General features: G+C 56.5%; 6 protein-coding genes across 8 annotated transcripts; 3 read left to right on the forward strand and 3 right to left on the reverse strand.

Annotated features, from left to right (window-relative positions):
- Positions 1-38: 38 nt before the first annotated feature.
- Positions 39-2,352, reverse strand: IGFLR1 (IGF like family receptor 1). The gene is given in 6 exon segments (XM_032390352.1): positions 39-624; positions 626-656; positions 658-706; positions 790-1,180; positions 1,504-1,688; positions 2,185-2,352. Coding segments are annotated over 6 exon segments (1,038 nt in total). The 5' UTR covers positions 2,342-2,352; the 3' UTR covers positions 39-399.
- Positions 2,353-2,374: 22 nt separating this feature from the next.
- U2AF1L4 (U2 small nuclear RNA auxiliary factor 1 like 4) lies at positions 2,375-5,434 on the reverse strand. 2 transcript variants are annotated; one of them, XM_032390384.1, is made up of 8 exons: positions 5,279-5,434; positions 5,045-5,132; positions 4,595-4,661; positions 4,465-4,514; positions 4,291-4,389; positions 3,992-4,113; positions 3,779-3,874; positions 2,375-3,425 (listed from the first exon to the last, which is right to left on the reverse strand). In XM_032390384.1, the coding sequence occupies exons 1-8, from the start codon at positions 5,320-5,322 to the stop codon at positions 3,341-3,343; spliced, it is 651 nt and encodes a 216-aa protein (XP_032246275.1). In that variant the 5' UTR covers positions 5,323-5,434; the 3' UTR covers positions 2,375-3,340. The 2 variants fall into 2 exon arrangements, with proteins under 2 accessions (XP_032246275.1, XP_032246274.1); XM_032390383.1 differs by having other exon boundaries at positions 3,980-4,113.
- An 85-nt stretch (positions 5,435-5,519) lies between these two features.
- On the forward strand, positions 5,520-6,899 carry PSENEN (presenilin enhancer, gamma-secretase subunit). Its single transcript, XM_032390406.1, has 4 exons — positions 5,520-5,627; positions 5,760-5,916; positions 6,345-6,449; positions 6,617-6,899. Exons 2-4 carry the CDS (start codon positions 5,856-5,858, stop codon positions 6,754-6,756), a joined length of 306 nt encoding a protein of 101 aa, XP_032246297.1. The 5' UTR covers positions 5,520-5,627; positions 5,760-5,855; the 3' UTR covers positions 6,757-6,899.
- Positions 6,900-7,769: 870 nt separating this feature from the next.
- LIN37 (lin-37 DREAM MuvB core complex component) lies at positions 7,770-13,059 on the forward strand. Its single transcript, XM_032390355.1, has 9 exons — positions 7,770-8,195; positions 10,912-10,987; positions 11,178-11,228; positions 11,527-11,556; positions 11,638-11,723; positions 11,809-11,975; positions 12,523-12,663; positions 12,751-12,824; positions 12,910-13,059. The coding sequence occupies exons 1-9, from the start codon at positions 7,892-7,894 to the stop codon at positions 12,989-12,991; spliced, it is 1,011 nt and encodes a 336-aa protein (XP_032246246.1). The 5' UTR covers positions 7,770-7,891; the 3' UTR covers positions 12,992-13,059.
- A 43-nt stretch (positions 13,060-13,102) lies between these two features.
- HSPB6 (heat shock protein family B (small) member 6) lies at positions 13,103-15,614 on the reverse strand. Its single transcript, XM_032390395.1, has 3 exons — positions 15,365-15,614; positions 14,277-14,399; positions 13,103-14,168 (listed from the first exon to the last, which is right to left on the reverse strand). Exons 1-3 carry the CDS (start codon positions 15,545-15,547, stop codon positions 13,998-14,000), a joined length of 477 nt encoding a protein of 158 aa, XP_032246286.1. The 5' UTR covers positions 15,548-15,614; the 3' UTR covers positions 13,103-13,997.
- A 9-nt stretch (positions 15,615-15,623) lies between these two features.
- On the forward strand, positions 15,624-24,914 carry PROSER3 (proline and serine rich 3). 2 transcript variants are annotated; one of them, XM_032390188.1, is made up of 12 exons: positions 15,624-16,788; positions 17,387-17,416; positions 17,840-17,936; positions 18,246-18,448; positions 19,309-19,436; positions 19,540-19,649; positions 20,284-20,366; positions 20,470-20,609; positions 23,238-23,413; positions 23,531-24,479; positions 24,568-24,649; positions 24,758-24,914. In XM_032390188.1, the coding sequence occupies exons 1-12, from the start codon at positions 16,448-16,450 to the stop codon at positions 24,897-24,899; spliced, it is 2,481 nt and encodes an 826-aa protein (XP_032246079.1). In that variant the 5' UTR covers positions 15,624-16,447; the 3' UTR covers positions 24,900-24,914. The 2 variants fall into 2 exon arrangements, with proteins under 2 accessions (XP_032246079.1, XP_032246080.1); XM_032390189.1 differs by having other exon boundaries at positions 15,674-16,788; positions 19,543-19,649.
- Positions 24,915-25,771: the final 857 nt, after the last annotated feature.

Genomic DNA, 25,771 nt, shown 5'->3' on the forward strand with positions numbered 1-25,771 from the left:
CCAGTCCCGAGCCGGGGGCAGCCTGGCAGCCTGAGCAGGGGGTGGGAGGCCATCACTCAGAATTACAGGTAAGTCGTGGGGCTCTACAGCATCACAGCGACATGTGCTCTCCGGATTCCCACTTGGAACCCGGGCGGGGTCCCTGCAGATGAGCCCTTCCAGGGGTAGCAGGGCCCTTTCCCAGAGAGGACCTTGGTTGCCCAGAGGCACCTGAGGCCAGCTCTCAGTGGCGCCTCAGGCCGTATCTGGTCTCGCGTTTATGCTGGAAGGAGAGGATTCTTGTTGGGTCTCAGCCCAATGAAGACTGTATTTCAAAAGCACGCCTGAGTGAGGCCCAGAGACAGCAGGCGCTTACTTCACAGGAAACTTTATTGAGGACTAGGCTGGGCGAGGCCCGGGTCAGCCAAGTTTGGACAGCACCTGCGGCGCATCTGGCCGCCCTAGCTGGGCCAGGTGTGTGCCGAGCTGGCCCAGAGAAGCAGAGGGCTCCCTCGCCACCACCATCTCAACCAAGGCCCGCAGTGGCGAGCGACTGGGCCGCAGTGAGTAGGCAAAGGTGGACCAGGCAGCAGGCAGCCTGTACCTCGCCGCCAGGTGTCTCGTGGTGCCACAGGCCGTCCCCCCCACCGGGCCCAGGCTCGGGGTCCAGCAGCACTAAGCTCCTCCAGCAGGCGAGACAGGGGTTGTGATGCCAGCTTCGGCAGTTCTGGGAGAGCAGTGGAGGGGTGATGGACAGGAAGGGCAATCTCCCAGTCCACCCTCTCCCTCCCCGGCCTGTCCCCGACCAACCTCTGCCCACGAGTGGAACCAGAGCCACCTCCTTCGATGGGCCCCCTGCCTCGGATGCCTCCCGGGAGCCTGAAGAGGACGAGTGCGCGGGGAAGAGAGTATGGATGTTGGTGTCGCCACAAACCAAGCCAGGATACGGGTGGAGGACAACTTTCGCCTGGCGGTGGCATCGCTGGGCGAGCAGGAGGATCACTGCTGAGGTCACCAGCAGAACCAGCACCACGAGAACCAGCACGACCGGCAGGGCAAAATTCGGCAAGGCCTGCTGAGTGACCTTGCGCTCAGATGTCCACGAGAGACTGGAAATCGCCGATGGGCTGGGCTCCTGGGAGCTAAGGACCGTTGGTCTCCCAGACTTCAGGGGGCAGGGCTCCTTGGGAGGGACCGACCTCTGCAAATAGGTTGGAATAAAGCGGGAGGTGTGCCCCACTCCTGGCCCCTCAGCCTGAACCTCCCATCCTTCTATCCCTCCGTGGGACCAAATGCCCGCCCGATCCAGCTATCCCCCCTCGCTCCCCCGCCCCCCTCCCACACACTTTAACCCAGGTAGGTCCCCTGATCCTATTATGCCCCCACCCCATTCTCTTCAGTGGGGCTACACCCCCCTCCCTTGATCCAGACCCCGCCCATCCAATCCCAAACCACGCCCTCCACCCCCGCCCCGCCTCCAGCAAGCGGCACCCTAGCCCAGGCCCTCCGGAGCCCGACCAGCACCTCTCTGCAGCGCCGCTGTGTTCCGCTCCGGCTCCCCGCGGGAGCAGGGGCCGTGGCTCCGCCGCCACAGGGGCTACATAGCTCCGCATTGTCGGGGTTGCACTGCCCAATAGGACACTCTTTGAAGGGGCGCGACACGTGATCGCCAGAGTCATTGAGCCCGCAGTTTTCCGAAAACTCGTAGTCTGGTGGGAAACATGGTCTCACGTGTGGCCGCCCAGCCCCTCCTCTCCGGCACTAGCGACACCCTTTCCCCTTTGTCCTATCCCAGCAGGCCCCACCCCTTGGGCTCTACTAACCCAACCTATCACCGACGTGCCCACCGTCCCCGCACCAGCCCTGCCAGTCTCGAGACCCTCTCTTCACAGGCCCCGCCCCTCCCATTATCCCCGCCCCGCTCGAGCACCCAGCCCCGCCCACTCCTGATTTACCCACACACCCCACCGTTTGAACACAGCCGCGATCCCGCCCAACAGGCAATACCCCTTCGCAGTGGCCCTAACGTAACCGGTACTATCCCTTCCATCACAAGCTGAGCCCCACATCGTCTTATCTGCGTAAGGCCCGCCGCCCCCACCCCGAAGCAAGCCTCACAGTAACCCACAGACCGTCCCTTCCCTGGCTCCTTATCACCCCCTGGCTCCGCCCGAACATACGCATACCCCCGTCCCCGCTCCTCACCCGGGCAGGGGGGCGGCCCAAAGCGCTGCAGGCAGCTGCCGCAGGACCGGTTATCAGGGTTCCAGCACTCGAGGCGCCCGCAGTGCTGGGAGGCCCCCCGAGGCGCCGCCTGGGCCAGGAGCAGCGAGGCAGTCAGGAGGAGACATAGGGGCCCCATCCGGGCGGGGTCTGCAGCCTGGGGGGCCGTGACCGCAGGACTTCCGACCACAGCGCTTCTGTCACACTTTCCAGGAAACCCGGGCAGTTCCAGGAAACCCGGGCAGAAGAAGGAAGTAGTGATGTGGGGGCATGGGGTCCCCAGACCCCTTTGGAAGACGGGAATCTACCCCCAGCCCCTAGTCCAACTCCTGGCCCATTATCAGAAGGACCACCAAGGCCTCAAGATGGCTAGAATGAGGAGCCCGGAACCACAATGATCGGATTCATATCCCACCTCTGCCATCTTCCTTACCTCTTTTCTCATCCCTAAAACGGGATGACAGTACCTGTCTCAAAGGTTTATTGTGAAGAATTAACATCATTGCTTGAAGTAAAGCACTTAGAACAGCACCTGGCATATGGTAAGCTTAAGTAGTAGGTTATTTCCAACTCCCATGTCAGGGCAGCTGACAAGGAGGACCCAGCCCTCACCCTATGGAGACTCCCACTCAACTCCCAGTAACCTTACCTTGGCTCCCTAAACCCAATCTCCTCCCGGCTGGGAATCCTCCAACCTGCCACAACTAGGCGCCTCCCCCTTGAGAAGCCGGAGAGAGCTGTGCTGAGGTTCCCAGCACAGAGGTGTCCCCACCCCAACCAGTCCCACTGAGGGGTTTCTAGAGCCTTGGGCCCTGAGCCTGCTGCTCTCCCACCTGTCGGAAGTTCTACAGCAAAAGTTGTGGCCAGAGCCCAGCCCGCTTCCCCTTTCGTCAGGAGATGTGGGGGTGGAAGGAAACTCCAGCCCACAGCTAGGCTCAAGCTAACAGGTTCTAAACCCTCAATACAGAACTTTATTAGGGGAGGGGTGGTAAGAGAAGGTCCCTGTGTTGAACAGATTACATCACGGAGCCCCGGAGCCTGGGGAAGATGGCACTGGGGGGTTAAGGGAGCTTTCAGGAGGGGTCCTGGCCAGGAACATTTATGCCTGTCAAGGGTGGAGATTAAGGGAGCCAGGGTCTCAGAAGCGGCCATGCCGGTGGTCTGGGGAACGTCGTCGGTTTCTTTCTCGGGGACGGTGGCCGGTATGGGACCTCGGGGGCGACCTGGGGACAGGAGTGGAGAGATGAGGGTTAGAGCTGGAAGGAGTGCGGCCCCGTTCCCCAGGTCTGCCTCTCTGCTCTGGGATGGGGCAGGTAACCAGAGTTCCTGCGTGGTATCAGGACAGGTTCTCAGGGACTGATCTCCGGACTGGAGATCCAGACTGGTCTTGGGTTTGGGGCTTTGGAGTCCCAGCTGGTTTGGGGGTTGAGACTCAGGCGCTGGTCTTTGGACGGTGCTCAGAGCTAGTCTTTGGATACAAAAGAGAGACGCTGTTATTGGGGCACAGGATCAGGTCCACCTCGGGGTATAAGGGCCTTAGGGTATGAGATGTCTTGACAGGCTGGTCCTGAGGTACCTGCGCCTGGGTCCCCGCCCATACAGCTGACGTCGGAGGTTCCGAGAGATGGGCCGCAGGTGCATGAAGTTGCAGAAGCCCCCGCGGGTACATTCCCTGGGTAGAGGATGGATGGATGGACGAGGCTGTTGGCAATGACAGCACCCCAACACACAGGAGTCTGGGACTCCAGGTGCCCATCCCACCCCCATACTACCATACCCCATCTCATACTGCCGGCAGCATGACTCCCGGAAGTCGGTGACAGGAGACAGCTCAGCATGCACAGCCTGCCCGTTGAACCAGCGGTTATTGAGTTCAGCCACTGCCCGCTCTGCATCCTCTTCACGCCGAAACTGAGGGCAAAGTCGACCAGGGTCAGCAATCAAACTCAGAAGTCTTTAGGGGATTAGTCAGCAGCTCTGGGGCCGGGCTGGATTTAGTGATGGACCTCAAGCTGTGAGGCTTCAGTGGTGGCCATCAGGCACTGAAATGCCTCCACCTCTAGGCTCTCATGTGGGGACAGGAGGCACCTTGACATAGACATTGCCCACGAGGTGGTCCCCCAGGTTGTCGCACACATTCATCTCTTCAATCTCCCCGTACTTCTCCTGCAGCTCCGTGAACACCTCCTGCGGAAGACCAGGAGGAACTCAGCTGAGCTCCTGTTCCACAGGAAACTCAACCCATCCCTTGCCAACCCTCACCTCGAAGAAGTTATCATAGTGTTCTTGCACCTCGACGTCGCTCACGTGACCTGGGGAGGGGCAGGGTGAAATCAGGGGGTGGCCTGTTGGGAGCTGTCCGCCCTGCCCCCAAGACCGGTCCCTCACTCACAGTGCGATCCGTCTGCGGTTTGGGCGGTGTTCTGTGGATTCCGGTACAGGTTGAGCAGCACTATGGTCTGAATAGAATTTAAAGGGGGCGGGCCTGAGCGCATGCAAAGGGGTGAGGTGAGGTATGAAGGCTGGGGGTGAGACTTGGCAACAGAGAAGAAGCCTAAGCATCTTGAGTGCATCAAGCGATGCTTGCCCCGAAGGAAACCAGAAGAGACACCTAGCACTCGGGGACAGCCCAGCGGTGTAATTTGTACGTACGGGGGCGTGGCCAAGTTCCTCGGAGAAGGGCCTGAAGGAAAGGGGAGGAACCTGCAGAGGCCCGACACGAAAAAAGCCGGTGGTGGGGTGGGGCTTAGAAATCCGGAAAAGGCGGGACCTCGTGGTGACGGCCAACAGAAGGGGAATGGCCGGGAGGCGTTAACCCTCAAGGCTCCGTGCCGGGTCTCACCTGGCTGAAAGTCGGTTTGTTGTGAAGCCGGGAGCACCGGTCCCCGTGCCGGCAGGCCCCGATCTTAAAGTAAAAAGAGCAGTTAACCCTGGAAGAGGTGCAAAGACAGAGGTGAACCGAGGGCCGGGGAGGCCGGACACCCCAGAAACACCGCCCAACGCCTCCCAGCCACCAGGGAACCAAATGTCCCGGTCCCGGCCCCCGCAAGGGGCCACTCCCTGCGCCCGTTCTCACTTGTCCTTTTCAGTCCCGAATATCGAAGCTAAATATTCAGCCATTTTTACCCGAACCCTCCAACACTCTCTGCTCTCTACGTCATTTCCGTTGCTTAAGAGCGTTGGGAAGTGTAGTTGGTCGCTGCCTCCCGACACAGCACGCGCTCAGAAACTGCCTACTGCGCTTGCGGGTTAGAGCCCTGCGCCCTCCCTGCAAAATCACCACCTGGAGTTCCCTGAAGGCGCATGCGTGCAGCGTTGCCGCATCCAAAAAGACTACAAACTCCAGAGATACTTGCGGTATGTCGCGCAAACGTCCGGAGTTGCAAGTGGCTAAGGCTTCCAAGCGGAGGAAGTAGATTGCACTGGTGAGTTGGGGGCCGTTCGCGCCCCCGAATAAACATGAAGAGCGTTCGACCCAGTCAGCTTGCTGGTGGGGGCCGGGGTACCCTTCTTTCGGCAAACCCACCCTTCAGTTTATCTCCGTTTTGTCGTTATAGGGGCGTGGTTGTTTGCGATCCCTGCATCTGTCACTTGGGGTCAAGGCTAGGCTCCTGCCCTACAGACCCGCGGGACGACTCGGCCTCAGCGCAACTATGAACTTGGAGCGGGTGTCTAACGAGGAGAAGTTGAATCTGTGCCGGAAGTACTACCTGGGTAAGGGCCGGTTCCTAGGATCCCAGGAGAAGAGAGGGGACCGGACTAGAGCGCCTGAGGGAAGAGAGCCTGGGGGCCTGGATTCTTGAGTCTAAGGGATAAAGCGACTGGGGTTGCGGACTCCTGGATCTGAGGGAAGGGCCTGGGACCTGAGGAAAGAGGAAGCTGGAGCCTCAGCTTCTGGGTCCCAAGAGACGGGGGTAGTTGGGCCGGACTCTGGGTCCTGAGAAAGAGATGAATGAGGAGTCAGATTTTGGGGCCCTGGGGGTGGGGGCAGGATTTCTAAGTCTCTGATAGCAGAGATCTCCATTTGAACTTGGATATGGGGGAGGGCCTTCCGTCCTCTAGGTGGGAGCTGGGGCAGGGGGAGGGGAGGGAGAGGAGGATCCTCACTGCCTTACATTCCAGTTTGGTTTTTTTTCTCTTAGGTGGGTTTGCTTTCCTGCCTTTTCTCTGGTTGGTCAACATCTTCTGGTTCTTCCGAGAGGCCTTCCTTGTCCCAGCATACACGGAGCAGAGCCAAATCAAAGGCTGTGAGTCCAGGGCACAGATGAAGGGAGGCCATCGGGTGTTGGAAGGGAATGATGGAGGTTCCAAAATTCTGGGGCTCTGGAAGAGACGAGAGGGCCAGCATGGGGCGGGGTGGGGGGGGGGAGGGCAGGTGGAGGCCAACCTTACCCATTCCTGTTCCCTTTTACAGATGTCTGGCGCTCAGCTTTGGGCTTCCTCTTCTGGGTGATTGTGCTCACCACCTGGATCACCATCTTCCAGATCTACCGGCCCCGTTGGGGCGCCCTTGGTGACTACCTCTCCTTCACCATACCCCTGGGTACTCCCTGATAGCTTCCTCCACACAGGCCTGGGACCTGCTCATTCGCCCAGGATGGGCTTCTCTACTCTAAGCTCACTCTCAAACCCCTAAGACTTGTTCCCATTTCCTATGTTCTTTGCTGACATCCCCCAATAAAGGACTCTATTCTCTATATTGACTTCCTGGATCTTTTGGAGCTTGAAGCATAAAATGATTATTACTATTCAGAAATACGTATTGAATGCCCACTTTGTGCCAGGCTTAGTGCTTCACACATTATGTGCAATCCTTCATTCTCTGCACCCTCTGAAATAGGAACTTTCCTGCTCAGGAACCCTGTTTTCCAGATGCAGAACTAAGAAAGGAATAATGCTTGCATTACTAGGGGCTTATATCCTGTGCTGGTGGTGTGTGAATTTGAAAACTGTACTTTCCCCCTTGGTCTCAGTATTCTCATCAGAAATGTGGATATCAATGGTACCTCCTAGAATTTATCTGAGCCAAAACATATGTGGTAAATGGAAGTTTCCCATTTTCTGAAGATGTTGTCCGCAGCAACAGACACAGCCAAGAGCTTTATCAGAGAAGGCTTCTTTGACCATCTTATTTCAAATTTCAATCCCTACCTTGGTACTCCTTATGTGCCTTCAGGTTGTATCCTTTCTCATTACATTTCATTTAAAATGTTTCACTTGTTTCTTGTAATCTTAACATCCTCTAAAATATACGCTCTATTGCGGTTTGTTCAGTGCAGTGTCCCCAGTGCCTAGAAGAGTGCCTGGCACACTAATAAATACTTGCTAAATAAAAGGTTGTGCCTGAAGAGAGGTTAACAGGTAGCTGGCACCTAGCGAGTGCTCAGTAAGACTGAACCCGGCCTAACTCCAGACTTCTCCTCCTCAGGGACAAGGAGGACTCCCACGGTTAAATAAACGGGTCGACAGCTAAACTGGTGTTACTCAAAGGTTCTAACACTACAAGTTCCAAGAAGCCTCGCGAAGCCCTGATCCTACATCACCCACCGTGCCTCGCGCGGCGCAGGCGCCGTTACTCTGGCTGCGTCTCGGGAGTTGGAACTACACCTCCCAGGAAGCGCTCCGGGATGTCGTTGGTTTGTTTCCGGAAACGGGGCCTCAGAAAGGTGGGACTTAGACCTGGGAGCCGATGGCGGCAGCTGTCAATTGGTCAGGGACGAGATCGACGGTTGCACTGACAAATGGAAATAAGGAATTGTCAAAGGGGCCCGCCCACAGAAGGGAAACTAGTGGAGGTGGCGGCTGCAGTGGCGGTGGCCGCCGGACACTCCTCAGCGCGGAGGACTGGGCGCGCACAAAGCTTACCTTGACCTCTTCCCGTCTGCCTTCAGCTTTGGTTTGTGGCCCTGGGCTCTTCTGGGCTCCTCTGACCCAGTTAGCCACACCTCAGACCCAAACCATGTTCCCGGTGAAGGTGAAAGTGGAGAAATCAGGTGAGGACCCCGAGGTAGGGGGCTTTTAGGGGAGCACTGACCGATCGGGGTATGGGAGTCCCGAAAGACAGGATTATCGCGATAAGACGGACCACGCGACTTCTTCCTACCGCCCATCTGACTATCGCTATGTCAGACCATGGAACGATTCTTGCCCTCTTCATACCTTCCCGGTTTGTGCTCAAGGTAGCGTTGAGACTGAATGGTGGTGGCTCAGACCGTGTGGTGCGGTAAGACACCGGGATCCCGAGTCGTGTGACTCTGAAAAGGAGTCTTCTTGGCTCTGCCTCAGTTGCCCTGTTTCCAGCAGTGGTCATTTCCAGCAAAGGTCAAGCATTGTGCTCAGCGCCTGAAGTACAGGGAAGCTTTTAATCCTGGCAATCACTGTATCCCAACAGTCCTAGGAAGTAGGAGAAATGTGGTGGGTGGGGAAACCGAAGCTGAGAGAGAGGAAGTCATTTTGAGTTGGGCCCGAGTTGATGGGAAATCAGGACTGGCATATTGAGGGTGGTGGTGGGAGAGGCACAGAATCCAGACCAAAAAAAAAGCAAAATGATGTGTAGGGTGTTCGATGGTATAAGTGGTAATAAAACGAAACAGGAGAAGGTAAGATCTGACAGGATGAGGGAGAGAGCTATGAGGATAGGTGAGGAAACAGCAAATCCGACCAAGGAAATAGCTCTGAAGAGGCCCTGAGGTGGAAGACTCATCTGGCCTGTGCAAGGACGGGCAGGGAGGCCAGTGTGGCTGGAGCAGAGGGAGTGAGGTGGGGAGCGTGAGGGAATGACAGCAAAGAGCAAGAGGGAGGAAGACAGATCTTGTGGGCGCAAGTTAGGACTTTGGCTTTTGTTTTGAGGGAAATGGGGAGCCAAGGGAGGGTTTGAAGCTGAGGAGCGAGTTAATAAAAATGCCCCCCCAAATGCCAAAAAAATCGTGGGTGGAAGAGTAAAGGCTTGGCCACAAATGATGGTTGGGGGGCAGGGGTAGGCAGGGTCATGGAGGCCTGTGAACACCGGGCTGAAGAGCTCAGTCCCGGGGCTCTGCAGAATTGTGGAGTGTTCTGACCAGGAGAGGATCAGGGTTGGTTTGGTTTTCCACAGAGTCCTCTGGCCACCTTGTGGAGGTTAGGTCAGAAGAGGAAATTGAGGCTGGGAGCCCAGGAGAAGGAAGGGAGAGGACTGGGGTAGGGAGGGGGTACGTGGAGAGACTCAGGAGGCCAAGTGGACAGGCCATGGGTTTGGTGAGCTGGGTGGGGGAGGGTGAGAGGTGTCTATTATGAGGCTCAGGGAGGGACTAGGGGACAGTGGGGCTACCCCCGAGATGGGGGCCCAGGAAAAGGGGTAAAGCTTAGAGAGGCACTAAGCCTAGTGTGGGACCCAGTAGATGGTAGGGGCCTAGGGGATGTCCAAGGAAAGGTATCTAGGAGACCATGGGATCCCAAGGTCTAAGGTTCAGAAGAGAAGCAGGGGCTAGGGAAAGAGATGTGGGTATGATCTATACCTTGGCTCCTGCCCAGGGCTCTTTGCTAGAATCTCAGCTGCCCCTAGCCCTTCACCCCCACCCTGTCTGTCCTCAGTGATGTTGGGAATCCCTGTGTCTCCCCATCCCAGGGCTGGCAAAGCATATCTCCACGTGTCCTTCCAGGCTTTGAGCATTGGGCCAGAGTGATGCTAGGTACTGGTTGGAAGAAGAGAGCAAACACCTCACAAGAGCAAGAGGAGAATATTTATAACATCATCACCTCCTTAAGTTCTATGATGAGGGGAAGTAAACACATAGGCCGACAGAGCCAGGAATGCAGGAAGGGGGGCCCAGATGTCATTTCCTGCCCCAAATGGATATTTTAGGTGCAGTCTCCAAATTATTAAATGTTGTCCATTCAGATTTAGTTCAGATTTAAAATAACACCCCTGCCTCAGCCAAACAAAGCACATCTGGGGGCTGGATTCTGCCCCCAGTTTGAGTCTCTGCCTTATAACTTCAGCTGTGGAGCCAGATGGCCTGTGTGCAAATCCTCAGCCCTGCAATTTCCTCGCTGTGTGACTTTGAGCAAGTAGCCTAACTTCTCTGTGCCTCAGTTTCATCATACATAAGATGGGGATAATCATATCTACCTGCCAGAGTTACTGTGAAAATGTAACGGGGTTAATGTGGGTGACGTGCTTGGCACAATTCTTGGCACATAAAAGTACTCTGTACAACTTGCTTGTTGCTAAGAGACTCATACACACCATAGGTTTGTTTAAACCTCACAACAGGGCGCCTGGGTGGCTCAGTTGGTTAAGCGACTGCCTTCGGCTCAGGTCATGATCCTGGAGTCCCGGGATCGAGTCCCACATCGGGCTCCCTGCTCAGCAGGGAGTCTGCTTCTCCCTCTGACCCTCCTCCCTCTCATGCTCTCTGTCTCTCATTGTCTCTCTCACAAATAAATAAAATCTTAAACCTCACAACAGTCCTTGCAGATAGGTATCATTGGGAGACCTATTTTCAAGATGAGGAAACAGGCTCAGTGAGGTAAGGTGACTTGCCTTTGGTCACACATGAGCATGTGGGACAACCGTGGGACCCAGTGCTCTTGCTCATCACATCAGTTGTCTTTGCCCACCGCACCCTCCTGGCTGAAGGCTTGGCTACGCATGCCCCTCCCCCAGCCCAGTTGGCGGCCCACCCGCCTTGGGCCTGGGAACTGACTCCTGCTCGGTGTCTTCTTCCCCAGAGTTGGAGATGGCCAAGGCCCGGAACCAACTTGATGCTGTTTTGCAGTGTCTGCTGGAGAAGAGTCACATGGACAGGTTGGGACCTGGCCGGGCACGGCTCATAGGGGGTTGGGGGTCCTGGCAAGTTGGACCCTCTGGTCCAGGGGGGATCTGGGTAGGACCCCAGAGGCTGGCTTAGGGAGCAAGGGGCCCCATGGAAAAGCCACTCAGTGCCTTCCCACTCAGCCCTGGAAACCCCGAGCCCACAGTTCTCTTCTGCTACCAGGGAGCGTCTGGAGGAGGAAGCTGGGAAAACCCCCTCAGACACCCACAACAAGTAAGTTTTGTGGATGGGATCTGTATCTGAGGGTTTGTGCTGGACAACTTCCTGCCTCGTCCAAGCTTCCTCCACCGTAGTCCTAACCACCCTGCATGTACAGAGACCCTGCGGCAGCAGAAGCTTAGGTCCCCTCACGGTTGCCACCTACCGCCCTGGAGGCGTGAGCGGGACACAGGGTCTAAGGGGTTGGTGGGGTCCATGCGAACATCTCAGTATCCCCAGGGCGCCCTTTGGGCGGTTTTGAGTGGGCGTTTTTTTGAGGGTCAGCCTGCTGACACCTTGTCTCTCCCCACAGGGATTGTTCCATTGCAGCAACTGGCAAACGGTAAGGTGGCAGGGACCCCAGCTGACTGACGGGAGGTCGCCAGCCTCCGCCCCGGTCCTGATGTTCTCCTGCCCCACACAGGCCATCCGCCCGCTTCCCCCACCAGCGGAGGAAGAAGAGGAGGGAGATGGATGACGGGCTGGCTGAGGGAGGCCCACAGCGATCCAGTGAGTAGGCGGTGGTTCTAGAGGGCAGGCCGGGTCGGGGAGCTGTGGGAGGACGGTCACACACCTTCCCCTCCCATTACCCTAGACACGTATGTGATCAAGCTGTTTGACCGGAGTGTGGACTTGGCTCAGTTCAGTGAGAACACACCGCTCTACCCAATCTGCCGAGCCTGGATGCGCAACAGCCCCTCAGTGCGCGAGCGTGAACGCTCACCCAGCTCACCACTGCCCCCACTGCCTGAGGATGAGGAGGTTGGATGTGTGGTGGGCCCCCTCTCAACAGCCAGTGGGTAGATGGTGAAAGGTGTCCTCTCCCAAAGCTAGTGGGATAGATAGGCACGGGTCTCTGTGATTTCTGGATCCGGTGAGGCACACAGATGCGAACCCTTTGGCCGAGGGTATGGCTGGAACTCCTTGAAGCAGACAGACATGATACCTGGCCTGAGAGGGAGAGGGGACAGGGCTCCCTTGGGCAGGTAGATGTGACCTCCAAGATTAGAGGTTCCCAAAAGCTGGGGGGCTTGACAGGGGTCCTTACTGCAAACAGGTGTAGCCACCTGGCCTAGGGGAGCAGATGGAGGTTACTGGGCTGGCTAGGAGTGATTGGGGGTCCCTGGGCTGGACAGAATACAGGCAGGGATCCCTGGAGCAGACATTTCTTTGACATGGCTCTTAAGACAGGTCCCTGGTGAGACCCTCGTGTCTGCTGTCACTGGGAAAGGCAGGAGGGGTGAAGTGTGTACTGCTGGCCCTCTTCTCTAACTCTCTTGGGCCTGGTGTGGGGCCCTTGTGTCCCCAGAGTTCAGAGGTCACCAATAGCAAGAGTCGTGACGTGTACAAGCTGCCTCCACCCACAGCCCCTGGGCCACCTGGAGATGCTTGCAGATCCCGAATTCCATCCCCCCTGCAGCCTGAGACCCAGGGTACCCCTGATGATGAGGTGGGTATGCAGGCTGGCCCAGGGCCGTGGGCAGATGGTACGGGGCTTGGGCATGGCCAACCCCGCCTGGTCTCTCTGTCCACGCAGCCCTCCGAGCCTGAGCCCTCACCATCCACGCTCATCTACCGCAACATGCAGCGCTGGAAACGCATCCGCCAGAGGTGAGCGTCCCCGAACCTGCTTGTACCCCTATGGCTTCTTCCCCAACTGCTGAGTCCTCCCTCTGCTTCTCTACCCCAAACACAGGTGGAAGGAGGCATCTCATCGGAACCAGCTTCGGTACTCAGAAAGCATGAAGATCCTACGGGAGATGTATGAGCGACAGTGATGTTCCCCTGCCCACCACATCCCCCCAATAAACATTCCCCTCCTTCCCACCTCCACCCTGGCCTCTGCTTGCTCCAGCCCATATTTCCCGGCGCAGACATAAAGCAGTTGGCACAGCTCTAGCACATTTATTGGGGGAACAGATAAGGGGATGGGGTGGCAGGAAATTCAAGGAGGGAGAAGGATTGTGGGGCACCAAAGCAAAAGTGGCTGCTTGGCTGGATCTTGGAGAACGAGGGGAGGTATGTGGTTGGAGATGAGGGGATTACGGCAAAATGATGGGGTTCTGGTTAGAGCTGGGGATGGGGCTTAGGATATCTGTGCAGAGTCTGGGGAGATGGGTGGGTATCTGTGCACTCGGAGGTTGAGGGTCCTGCTAGGCCTGGAATAGATGTCCAAGGGTGGGGGGTCAGAAAAAGGGTTTAAAAGTCTGGGATGGGGGCGCTGGCTGGGGCTTCAAGTCACAAGATGGGTGGGGGGAGTAGATTGTCCAGTTGGAGTGAGGGGAAGGATCCAGAATCTTGAGGACCAGGCCTTGGATGGTCTGGGATATTTGAGGGGTGGAGAGGGATTATGCTTAACTGGCCTAGGGTGGGGGCAGGGCTGTCCACACCATAATGTGGTGTTGGAGAGGGAAAAGGATTAAAATGGGATGTGGAGATATTTTAATAGATGAGTCAGAAGGAAGCAGAGGAGGGAGTTTTGAGTGGGTTTCTATGCCAAGAAAGTGGGGTCAGTGGGGCCGGGAGACTGTAGGCTGAAGGGTTGTCCGTGTACGGCCTGGAAGCTAGGGAGGTGTCAGGAGTCCGAAAGCTGGAGGGGGTGTGAGAACGGGAGTGTCCGAGGAATGGTCTACGTTACCAGGGAAGAGTCTACGTGGGGAGGGTCAGGGTAGGATCCCAGATTGGGTGGGTGGTTTGGGCGCGCTCGGGACATCTGGCTGGGCGGAGTCAGGTCGGCTTTAAAAGAGGGGGCTTGAGGCGGCTCCCGGGGTTCAGGCGTGACGCCTACTTGGCAGCAGCCTGCGGCTGCGGCAGTGGGGCCTGGGGCGTTCTGGGTGCGGCCTGGATGGACAGGACGCCCTCAGGGGACAGCGCGGACGTCACAGCGGCAGGGTCCACGCCAGGCGGCAAGCGGTAGCGGCGGTGAAACTCGCGCGCGACGTATCCGTGCTCATCCTGGAGAGAGAGACTTGAGTGGCCCCGCCCTTTTCCTATGGATGCCCCGCCCCTCCGGCCTGCGGATCCGCCTACGCGTTCTGGCCCCACCCCTACCAGCGGGCTCACCGGGCGCTCCTCGTGGCGCGCATGCACCTCCACGTGGTCGCCAACCACCTTGACGGCGATTTCCTCCGGGGAGAAGTGCTTCACGTCCAGCAGCACCGAGAAATGCCCGGGTTCCGTTGGGACCTAAGCACAGCCCGATCGTCATCGGCGGGGCGAGGCTCCTCCCCCGGTCGGTTCCGGGGCTGCCCCTGTCCCAGGCCTCCAGAACTGGGCAATCCATTCCTTTCCTACTTGTAGCCCCGGAGGATCTCTTCACCCAGAATAACTGGGATCACCCCTGCCCCTGTGATCACTGAGATTCTCTCATCCAGAGTGATGAGGCCCCCCCTTCCCCTGCAAGGTCAGGGACCTCGGCTCTCACAGGGTCAGGCCTGCCCCCTCCCCGTGTCAGAGTGTCCTTTGGACACTGAATCCCCAGGCCCCCATCCCTCAGAACCCCTGGTGCACTTACTGCACACCGCCCCCCCACCAGAAATTGCCAAGATGCCTCTTCCCCCAGCTTCCAGAGTCGTCTTTTTACCCTCCCACTGGAGTCACGGGGCCGCTTACGCCCTCAACAGTTACCAGTACCCACCCCCACTTCTCAGAGTGGCCAGGCCCCCCTTTCTCAAGTCACAGGACCCTTCCTCCCCTCTGTCTCTCCAGGAGGCATAGGGTCGTCACATACATACAGTCTCCAAACTCTTCCCCGAGAATGACAAAACATTCCCTTCCCTCAGGAGTCCCTGGGAACCCCCATGCCCTTCAGAATAACTGAGCGCCCCCCTTTCCCCAGATTTCCTGGGTCACCAGCCTCCTTCTGAGTCACCAACGCTCCCCTCAGAGTGACGGCCCCACCCTAATCGTGACTCAGCCGTTCCAGCCCCTCAGAGCTGAGACCCTCCTCAGATGGGCAGGGACCTCCCACCCGCTTCAGTAATCCGGCCTGTGAGATTCCATACTCAGGGAACTCTGGAAGCCCCTCTGAGTGGCCGGACTCTCCACCCTGCTCAGAGTCGGGGTACATTCCTCACCCCCCCCTCCCCGGGATGACCGGGGCTCCGAGCCTTGCAAGTGGTCGAGTTACCGCCCTCCCCCAGGCCTGGCACCTGGGCGGTAGGCAGCGCCACGCTGGGTGCGCGCAGGTAGTAGGGGGCCAGTGAGGCGGGGCAGAGCGCAGCCAGCTCGGCCTCCAGCAGCCCCTCGCCGAAGCGCTGGTCGAAGAGGCGCCCGGGCAACGGGGTCGAGGCGCGGCGCAGCCAAGACGGCTGCACAGGCACGGGGATCTCCATCCTGCTTCGCCGCCGCCGCCGCCCCTAGGCTCCGCAGTGCCCCTGCGTGCGCCGCAGCCGCTCTTATAGTACGCGCCTTGTGTCCGCCCCTCGGCGGGCCGCCCGGGGACATTGGGACCGCGGCCAGCCCCGGCCATTAATAGAGTCTTATTTAGAAAGCCCAACAATGACTTGGCCATTTATTAAGCGCCTGCTGGATGCCAGAGAGGTGATCCCCCGATATCCCAAAGGGGAAACTAAGGCTGAGGAGGTGGAGCCTTGCCGAGTGGGTAGGACGGCGCGGCATTTGGGACCCGGGGCCCGAAAACCCCTGCGCAGAGTTCGCAGTCCCTTTAATCCACCCCCGCCCCGCAGGCAGCTCTGGGGATGACGCAGATGGCGGTCTTAGGAGCAGATTCTTGGGTACAGGGAATGTGGTAGCCGGCCAGGCTGTCAGGAGGACACAGAACAGACCCTACTCCCATCTCAGCAGGGCCTGGGCCCAGCCCCCCGACAAGCCGGGCCTAATTCTGGGCCTCTGACTCAGCCTCGGGTGCGCAGGGTAGCGGGGTCTGCCAGGTGAGCAGCGGCCAGAGGGCGCGGGCACGAACAGTCCAGGCTGGCCCCCGAGGGGCCGCGCGGCGGGCCCGAAATAGCTCATTTTGATCCCACCACCTCGGCTAGGAGCCCAGGCCTGGCACTTAGGACAACCAGCTGCTCCCGCAGCAAGACGGAAGTGGTTAATGACTCCGCGGGACTGGTTGGCTGGCCCGACTGATGGAGGGGCGGCGGTTAGAGAGGGGACAGATTCCCCGATTGCCCTGCAACGCGAAAAACGGTGGTTACATTGGAGTCCGGACAAGATTTCCGCAGCAAAAGGGGGAGTGGCTCTAAGACACTGGGGGAAAGCAAGAGTACTTTATGACCCCTCCTAACCGCGAGCTCACCCTCAGATCCTTTCCATTGGTCCACAGGCTTGCCAATTACTGCTGCACGCTACGGTTCTCCAATCAAACATTCTGTCTCAGTCAGGCCGAAGTTACAGCCAGTTGTGCGACATCTCCCTTTGGCCACTTTCCAGTTACTTTTATTTTCCTCTTCATCATTGGTCGCCTTGGAGGCCGCTCTCTTCCCGCGCGGGCACTCCGGGAGAGGGGCGGGCCTGACAAGGCATTGCTAAGCGACAAAGATGCGCGCGGGGTCAGCCCGGTGAGGGAGCGGAGCTGGCGGAAGCGCCCAGGTAGCTGCGGGATGGACCGCAGGTGAGGCCGATCCTTCTCCCGGGGACCACAGGAGGCCTGGGGAGGACCTAGGGTGAGATTAACACAGCGTCGGGTCAGGTTTGCTCGGGTCCGGAGTGTCTTTTTCAACAGCACTGGAACTACAACTCCCAAGATGCTCCACATCCTTTGGCAGGTCCAGCCTAGGACTTCACCATCGGGGTCCCGTAGCGTCTTACGTTCCGCTTTCCAAGTGGCTCCAGGGGCTTTTATTTTTCCTCTAAGGGTGTCCAGTGTCATCTTGGGAGTTCAATTTCTGGATTTTAAAAACTGCCCCCAGATTCCTATGGGTGTTGGTTTTGACCTTTCTTGCCTAGGCGGAGCCCAGTTACTGATGGGGATTGTAGTCCATTTACCATTTCCTCCTTCGTGTCCCCGGGACTTATGGGAAATGGAGAGAGAGAGGGTTTAGCCGTGGTTCTTAACCCGAGCTCCACTTCAAAATCACCTGGGACGGTGCGAAAGAGATACAGATAACCAGCCACCTTCCAGATATTATGATTTCTTTTGGCTTGGGGTGAGGACCACATATCTGTATTTTTTTTTTTTTTTTTAAAGATTTTATTTATTTATTTGACAGGGAGAGACAGCCAGAGAGAACACAAGCAGGGTAAGTGGGAGAGAGAGAAGCAGGCCTCCCGCCGAGCAGGGAGCCCGATATGGGGCTCGATCCCAGGACCCCGGGGTCATGACCTGAGCCGAAGGCAGACGCTTAACGACTGAGCCACCCAGGCGCCCCCCACATATCTGTATTTTTAAAAGGCTCTTAGATTGGATTCAGGGTTAAGAACCACCAGTTGGCAGTTCCTTGGTTTTCTGAGACTGCCCCCAAGAGCTGGTGGGAATCGAGCCTCTAGTATCGTTATCTCGAATGTGCAGCGCTGCTTCATGGGAATTATAGTCCATCTCTTCCTGCAATCTATGGGAATTGTCACCTGGTTCTGCCCTCCTCTTCCCAACCCCGAAACCTGACTCCACCCCACAACCCCCAAACAGGGGGGCTCTGCCTGCCAACCTCACTCTCCCCTTGCAGTCTGCCAATTTTCTCCATCCAAGACAGCCCCTTTGAGGATACTCCCCTGGATCAAAGCCACTACTGGCCATCCCAAAGCCAGACTTGGCACCCCAAGGTGAGGACACTCCATAGAGAGTGCTGTGTGTTAGCCCAGTGGTGAGGGAGTAACAACTAGAGGGAAGGAGGATATGTGATGGGGGGGGGGGGAGTGAGGGTTAAGAGACAGTCCTTCCTTATGGCTCTGCCCTCACCCAGTCCTCTGTCACCTGGATCACCTATCGTAGCCCCCAGTCACTCTGAGTTGTTACCATTGTGGGATATGTTTCCTCCCCTCTCGACTAAGACACACTTCATGTGTGCCTTCCTTCCCCTACAGGGATGACCCCTCAACCCTCACTTTCTTCTCCCTACCTCCCTATCTTAGACCCTGAGCCCATCCAGGTCCCGGGGGTCCAGGCCCCCAGAAGCTCCCAAGGCTCTGGCCACAGGTCCCAACTCCTCTGAACTGTTTGAAGAGTCCTGGCCATCCAGCTCAGGGACCCCTTCCCCACCCAGCACCACTGAAGGACAGATGGGAGCCTCCCAACCACCCACCCTGGTTGACAGCAGGGAGTCCGTGGTGGCCAAGTAAGTAGCAGCAGCCCTGCCGGGGGAAAGAGGGTTTGGATCAGGAGGGGGCAGGCATCCCATAATAATCACCATAGCCAGAGTTGTTTATGCAGCACTTTTAGGACCACACTTTATATGTGCTATTAAGAGCTCTGGAGCTAGGCTGCCTGGGTTCAAATCCCAGCTCTGTCACTTACCCTCTGTATGACCTGGGCCTCAGTTTCTTCATCTGTAAATTGGGGATATTAACAGCTCATATGCCCTAGGGCTGTTTTAAGCTTTCAATGAGTTACTGTCTATAAAGCATCTATAACAAGTGCTATCCCATAGTGAGCCCTTGGATTTGTAGGATCCAAGTTCAGCTGCTCTAACAAACAGTCCCAAATTAATTGTGGCTCGAGCAAGATAGCATTTATTTCTCCCTCACCCAAACAGTCCAGGCAGAAGCAACCAGGGCTGATATGGCAGCCCCCGGCTGAGGTGTCAGGGACACAGTTTGCTTCTGTCTTGTTGCCTCCCATCACTAGGCTGTTGTCCTTTCCTTTATGGACCAACCGTAAAGGAAATGTGGCTCCCAACCACATCCACTTGCCAGAATCACATCTCATCTCATAACCCTGCTGGTCAAGAACCTAGTTACGTGGCCATTAAACTATTGGGACCCCTGATAAATACATCTGTAGAAGAGTGGCTATGTGCCCAGTATTATATAGTCTTATATAATATTGCATTACTCTGTAAGAGAGAACAGATGTTGAGGGACAAGTACTAGGTCCTGCCAAAGTACTTGATAAACATCACTACTGTGATTGTTATTGTCATTATTATTATTATTGGCTCTTCTCATTCACTCACCTCCCATTCTCTGATGCTCACAGGTACATAAACCGGTTCCGCCAGGCTCAGCCCACAAGCCGAGAGGAACGCCAGCCTGCAGGCCCAACCCCAGCTGACTTTTGGTGGCTACGGCCTGAATCTCCAGACACCCCCAGTCAACTTGCAGCAGGTACCTGCTTCAGTCCTATCCACTGCTGGCCTAAAACCTTTCCTGATCAATGCCCCCAGCAGAAATTCCTCATGGCCCCCCAATATCAACTGGGGCTTCTCAGCAGGAGCCAGTGAACCAGAAGGAAGACCCAACACAGCAGTCCCAACTCTTGCAAAGGTGGCCAGCGCATCTCAGGCTAAGGCTGTGGCTCCCCTTGAGGAAATGAAACAGGTGACATCCTCATTTACTTTCTTCCCTATGTACCTGAACTGACACCACCAGCCCTAGGATAGAATTAGAGTCAATCCCCAATTCAAGGAAGCTTAAACAAAAAAGGAGGATTTGTTGGCTAATGCAATCAAGAAATCCAAATGTATATGCTTTCAGGAATGGCTGGATCCAGGTGTTTGACCACTATTAGGAGGAACTCGACTCTCTTGACTCTCTGTTCCTCTTTCTTGGGCTCAATCTCAGGCAGGCTTTCCCCTTGAAGTAGTGAAGATGGCCCCAGTGATTCTAGGCTTTTAACTTACCCATCCAAAGCCCCAGGGCTTACTCTCATTCGTTCATCTTTGAGCCAATCACTGTGGAACCAGAGGACAGATTGTTGTGATTAGCCACGCCTGGTCAGGAAGGTGGGGTCAACCCTTCTCCCACAATAATGACTACAAGCAGGGGTGTGCAACCCCAGAGGAAAACTGGGTCCCTCTGCCCTGAGGAGGAGGAGCGGATTCCTTAGAATGGCTTACCAGCATGTGAGGATACCAGGTGGAAGGCAGACCTGTACTCCAGGCCCTCTGTCCAAAGCCCCTTTCCCAGCACCCTTTAAGATGGGGGCTAGTCTCTAATCCCTCTTTCCTCGCAGAGCCTCAACACATGGAACTCATCCCTGCTGGACCTGGAGACACTGAGCCTGCAGAGCAGAGCTGCCAGGCTGCTCAAACGCAGGTGCCTTCCCTGCCCCCATCCTCCTCCCCACTCCTACAGCTCCACGCCCCCCCCCACCGCCTCTGAGACCCCCTGTTGCCTCGCTTCTGCTTTCTTCCTACAGCAAGGCCTCCATCTCCTCCTCCTCACTCAGCCCTAGCGATACCAGCAGCTCCTCATTCCCCGTCAGCTCTGATGGCCTCTCTCCCTTCTCCGCGACCTTCACCCCTGACTCCAGCAAGGGCTCTGACCCCAAGGCACATGGTAAGTTCTGAGGCAAGGATGGAGAAGAGACTGGGTGTGAATCCCAGCTCTGACATTTACCAGCTGGGTGACCTGGGGCCTCTCTGGTCCTCTCTGTTTCTCCAGCTTTAAAACAGGGGTAATAAATGAGTTGGGGGATGCAGGGAGCTCTTGCCACAGGTCCTAACGGGACCTATCATTAGTATGACAGCCTCTCTCCGCATCCTGTTTGCAGTTCTGAACACAAATTTCCAAAATCAGATGGCTTTTTGCTCAGTTGGCCCTGTACCTGATTGGACAGCAAAATCTGACCTAAAGAATAAGAAGGCTGTTTATCATCTCTCTATATCTCATTGAGGGTGAATAGACATACTTTTTGTTTGGCTGTGTTAAATTGAACCATATGAAACTTTTGTCTTTGTCAGTAAAAAATGGTTGAATTGGACAGTTTCATATTGTTCAGCCAAATACTGTGTTGAGTCTGGTATACCGAGCAAGCCCCCTGTTGACGCTGGACATATGATGTGACTTTGCTGAAGCAGGCCGACTGTTGAACGCTCAATTCCTGCCACCTGAAGTCTTCAGATTTCAGAGATGGGATTAAGGACCTGGATTACTATTACTCCATGGCCAGGTCCTGGGGCACAGTGGCGCACAGGACAGATGCTGTCTGTGTCTCATGGGGCTTGAGTGAATGGGGGACAGGGAGGCACGGTAAACAGGGAGGTGTCCTGCGTGGTGTGTGTGATCCTGGCTGAGCTCTCGCTTGTCTGATTCTTTGCTTCTTTTCGGCTTCACCTCACCTTTTATTCACCTCTCCTTCCTGAGCTTCAGTTTTCTCATCTGCAAAATGGGGATAAGACTAGTACCTACTTCATGAGTTGTCCTTCAGATTAAATTTACTCATTCTTTCATTTGAAAAACACTGAATACCTATTGTGGATGAGGCCCTGGGTGGGGGCTTGAGGATTCTACAGTGAACCAACCATGTGTGGTCCCACCTTCATGGTCCTCACAGTATAGTGAGTGTGGGGCAGAAATAGCTACATAACCCCACAAATACATGTGAAATGTAAGCAGAAATGAGGGCCATGCAAGAGAGGATCGTGATGCTGGGAAGTCAGGGAAGGCGTTCTTGGAAGAGGTGCTGTCTAAGTGGAGACCTGAACAATGAAGGTGGGGACAAGAGCCCTCTAGCATATACGGAGGACCTGAAGTGGGGGGAGCATGGTGAGGATAATGGACTAGAAAGGGCAGGGCGGGGGGGGGGGTGTGGGGGGTGAGAGTACTATGGGGTCAGGTGGAAGAGATTGGCAGGGGTCAGATTATATTGGGCCATGGGAGGCATTTGGTCATTAGGTTAGTACTGGGGAGCCACAGGAGGGTTCTGAGCAGGGAGGGATGGGATCTTTCTTGGGTTATTAACAGACTCCCTCTGGCTGCTATCGGCCCCCCAGTGAGAGACGCTGGTAGTTTCTCTTGGGCCAGAGCCTGAGGAACAGAGTAGAGGGAAGTGGCCAGGTTTGGAAATAGAGTCACAGGATATAGAGGGGAGTGGGGGGGAGAGAGAGATCCAGGATGACACCCCCCTTCTCTGTGCAGCATCAGATGGTGGGGCTTCAAAGAGACAATGGGAGCCCTACTGATCATGACCGATGAAGTTATGCTCTGGGTGATGGGAATGATGTCCATTTGCCCCATTGAACTGAGGACGGCCCGTGGCCCTGCCCTTGGTCACTGCTATATCCCTAGCACAGGTCTGGGCGCTGCACTTCCATATAATAAATAGTTCATTTGGCATTTGTGCCACAAATACTGATGGCACCAGGCCTTGTTCTTGACACTGAGGATATAGTGACGGTCAGACAGACGAAAACCTCCTTGTGTAGCTGCCATTGTGAAGGGAGAGCAAAGTAAGCAAAGCAGTACCACACTGAATATGTTAGAAGGTGAAAAGAGCTAAGGAGAAACCTGGAACAGGAGAGAGGATAGGGGCTGGGGGTTGTTGCAATTTTAAATAGAGTAGCCAGGGAAGGCCCCACTAAGAAGATGATCCTGAGCAAAGATCTGAAGCATGGGAGGGATGGAACCCTGTGCATACAGGAGGGAACAACACAAATGCAAAGGCTTTTGCTTTTTACCAGGACAGGGGAGGGTTCCAATCCTGGAGGGCCCTGATCTGACTCAGGTGTTCCCAGGCTCCCTCTGGCTGCGGGGTGGGCTGGGGGTGGGGGAATGGGACAGATTGGGAGGACAGAAGTAGAGAGACCAGAGAAGAGGTTGCTGTGGGGGTTGGCCCCAGGAAAGGGCAGTCAAGAGAGGAAGAAGGGGACAGATCCTGGAGGATCTGTCTTGTTCACTGCTGTAACCACAATGTCCAGAACAGTGCCTGGCATATGGTAAGAAATCAATTAGTATTTGCTGATGAATAAAGAACTGAATGATGACAGGTTGAGAAGCCCATGAGTGCTCTCTCCTCTGACTGCCCCTTTTCTCACTTCCTGCTTGGGAGAGGAGGTGGGACATTACCTGGAGAGCCTGTCTGAATACCTTTCTGGTACAGTCGAAGGGTATATGCACAGGCTGTCCTTGGTTTGCTCATCACCCCAGCCTGTGGCCTTACCCTTCCTCCTTCTACTTTCCCCACAGTAACACCAGCACCTGCCCCCATCCCTGCTCCAGCCCCGGTCTCCTCCCAGGCACCCCTGCGTCCAGAGGATGATATTCTGTACCAGTGGCGGCAGCGGCGGAAGCTTGAACGGGCTCGAGGAGGGCAGGGTGATGGAACCTGGGTACTACCCCAGACTCCTTCCCTCACCACTCTAGTGAGACAGGGGAGGGAGGAGGCTGAGGGGGCTGGAGGGAGGGATGCTAAGGGAAGTTGGAGGAAGGGGGAGCCAGAAGGGGACCGAAGGACCCTCTGTCCTTTCTCTGCCTCTCAGGTCTCTGCCCCCGTTTGTCTACAGGCCCTTCCTGCCCCTGCAGAGACCCTTGGCTCCCTGGGAACCCAGCCTACCTGTGTCCCACATTGGGCCAGTGTGGCCCGACCGGGGCCCCTGGAGGCCTTCTATATGGAGAGGCCTCCTATTGCCCCAGGGTTCCCTCCACACATCTTTTGGGGCCCCAGCCCCCATGGGTTCTTCTGGGCCCCGCAGTCTGGTCCCTGGGTATCTCTCGGGGCCATTCCTCCCATGCCCTGTACCCCTGCGCCTCCGGCTGCCACCTCGGCACCCGCAGCCTCCACCCTCCCGCCCTCAGCCGCCCCCCAGGATCCACCCACTCCTGCTCCAAGCTGCCGGGCGCAGCCCGAGAAGCAGGGCCCCAAGCCTCGGAGTAGCGGAGCCCCGCGCCAGGAGTCCGCTGGGACAGTCGTGGCAGCTGACGAGGGGCCTGGCCCGCAGCTCAGAGGCGCCCTGGGCCAAGTAGTATCCGCTCGGCTCTTCCCGGACAGCCTGGAGGACACGCCCCCTCACCTTGAGGGCCCACCTCTGCCCGAGGCTGAATCTCTGAAGGTCAAGGCCACACACCCCCAAACCAAGATTGCGCCACCTCGCTCAGAGGTCACTCCCCCTCTATCTGGATCACGATTTCCCAAAGCACAGACTCCGCCAGGTCGGTCTAAAGCCGAGTCTCGGAAAGCCCAGGCCACGCGCCCCCTAGCGGTGTGGGAGCCTCGGAAAGACAAAGACACTCCCTGGGCTGAAGCTGGATATCCGCCGCCCAAGGTCCCGCCCCCTCCAGCTGAGGAGGCGTCCCCTGGCCCCGAGGCTCCGCCCCCTTCCTCCAAGGCGGGGCCTCTCGAGGAGGTGGCTACGCCCCGGTCCGCTGCTGAGCACGCCCCCTCAGGAGATCTGCTCTGCCAGGCTGCCCGACTTCTGGAGGCGGCAGAAGGTGGGCTGATGTGCGTGGCTGCCCGGATCTGCATGGCAGTCCAGCACCTTACGAGTCGACCTCCTGGCGCTCGCCTTTCTCCCCCTAGACTCTGACGGCAGCGAGTTCCAGGACGACCCGGTACTTCAGTTGCTAAGAATTCAGAGGGCCGAGCTGAGACGGCAGAAAAGGTGACCATCACCGGGATCTACAACACCCCGTTCCCAGAGCCATCCATCATCCCAGACCCCAATCCTGAGCACATAACCTCAGCCTCTACTACCCTGGCTTTTTTGCAGGGAAGTGGACGCCCAACTATCCCTCTTACTGGAGCACACTGAAGACTCAGGGACTTGGTCTCCTCCAACCAGGTCGCCCCCCAGGTCCCCAGGAAGGCGGCCGCAGAGGGGAGGAGCTTCTCTTGAGACCAGGTGGCGCTGAATTGTACAAATTATATTTTTCCCAATAAAATTTTTTTCACGTTACTGATTGTCCCTGAGAAAGTTGTTCTGGAAAGGCTAAGGGTCATGCTAACTCAGAGAAATAGCTCCCTCCCTCCTCTACCCATCCCCTGCCCCACCCCCACTCTAGTTCCTGACAGTTTGGCACAAAATCTCTTCTGGTTTCCCCTCTGAGGAATCCTCTCTGAGGTCAGGACAGGGGTGTGGTTCCAGGCCAGATTTGAGGCAAAACTGGGACTCCCCTTAGTTGACTCTCAGCTCAGAAGTGGATCCTCCTGTCTCAGTGGACACCAAAGGGCTGTGTTCTGGGCATGAAGCTAATGGGGTCATCAGAGTGCTGGGCAATGGTCAGTCCTCAGTCCACAGCCTGCTTGAGCCAGCAGCAGCATATAGTGTGCTCATCCCTTCCTCCTTGAAACTTCCTTTCCCTGCTTCCAGTGTCACACCTTGTCATTGCCCCAACCTGTCACTTGAGCATGTCCCAGGTCCCTGGCCTTAACTGTCTATATTCATTCCCAGGTGCTCTCATCTAGCTTTACCACTCTAACACCCATCTCTATTCTAATGGTCCCCAAATTTCAAAGCATGGCTTCCTGGCCATAGTTGCACTTCTCAAAGCTCTAGAGCTAGTCATTCCAGCGGACAAAAAGGAAGATGCATTGCTTTTTTGCTACTTAGCCTTGGATACCACATAATGTCAATTCCACTATTCTCTGTTGATTGAAGTTGTCAGTCTTGCCCAGATTCAAGGGGGCAGGGACAAAGACTCCAGCTTTTCATGAAAGCAGTGTCAAAGAATTTGCAGTCGTGTTTTAAAACCACCACAGGGGTTGGTGGGGGGTGGGGTGCGGG

The sequence above is a fragment of the Phoca vitulina genome, unplaced genomic scaffold (genome assembly GCF_004348235.1).
Source record: "Phoca vitulina isolate PV1807 unplaced genomic scaffold, GSC_HSeal_1.0 scaffold58, whole genome shotgun sequence".
NCBI lineage: Eukaryota > Metazoa > Chordata > Mammalia > Carnivora > Phocidae > Phoca > Phoca vitulina.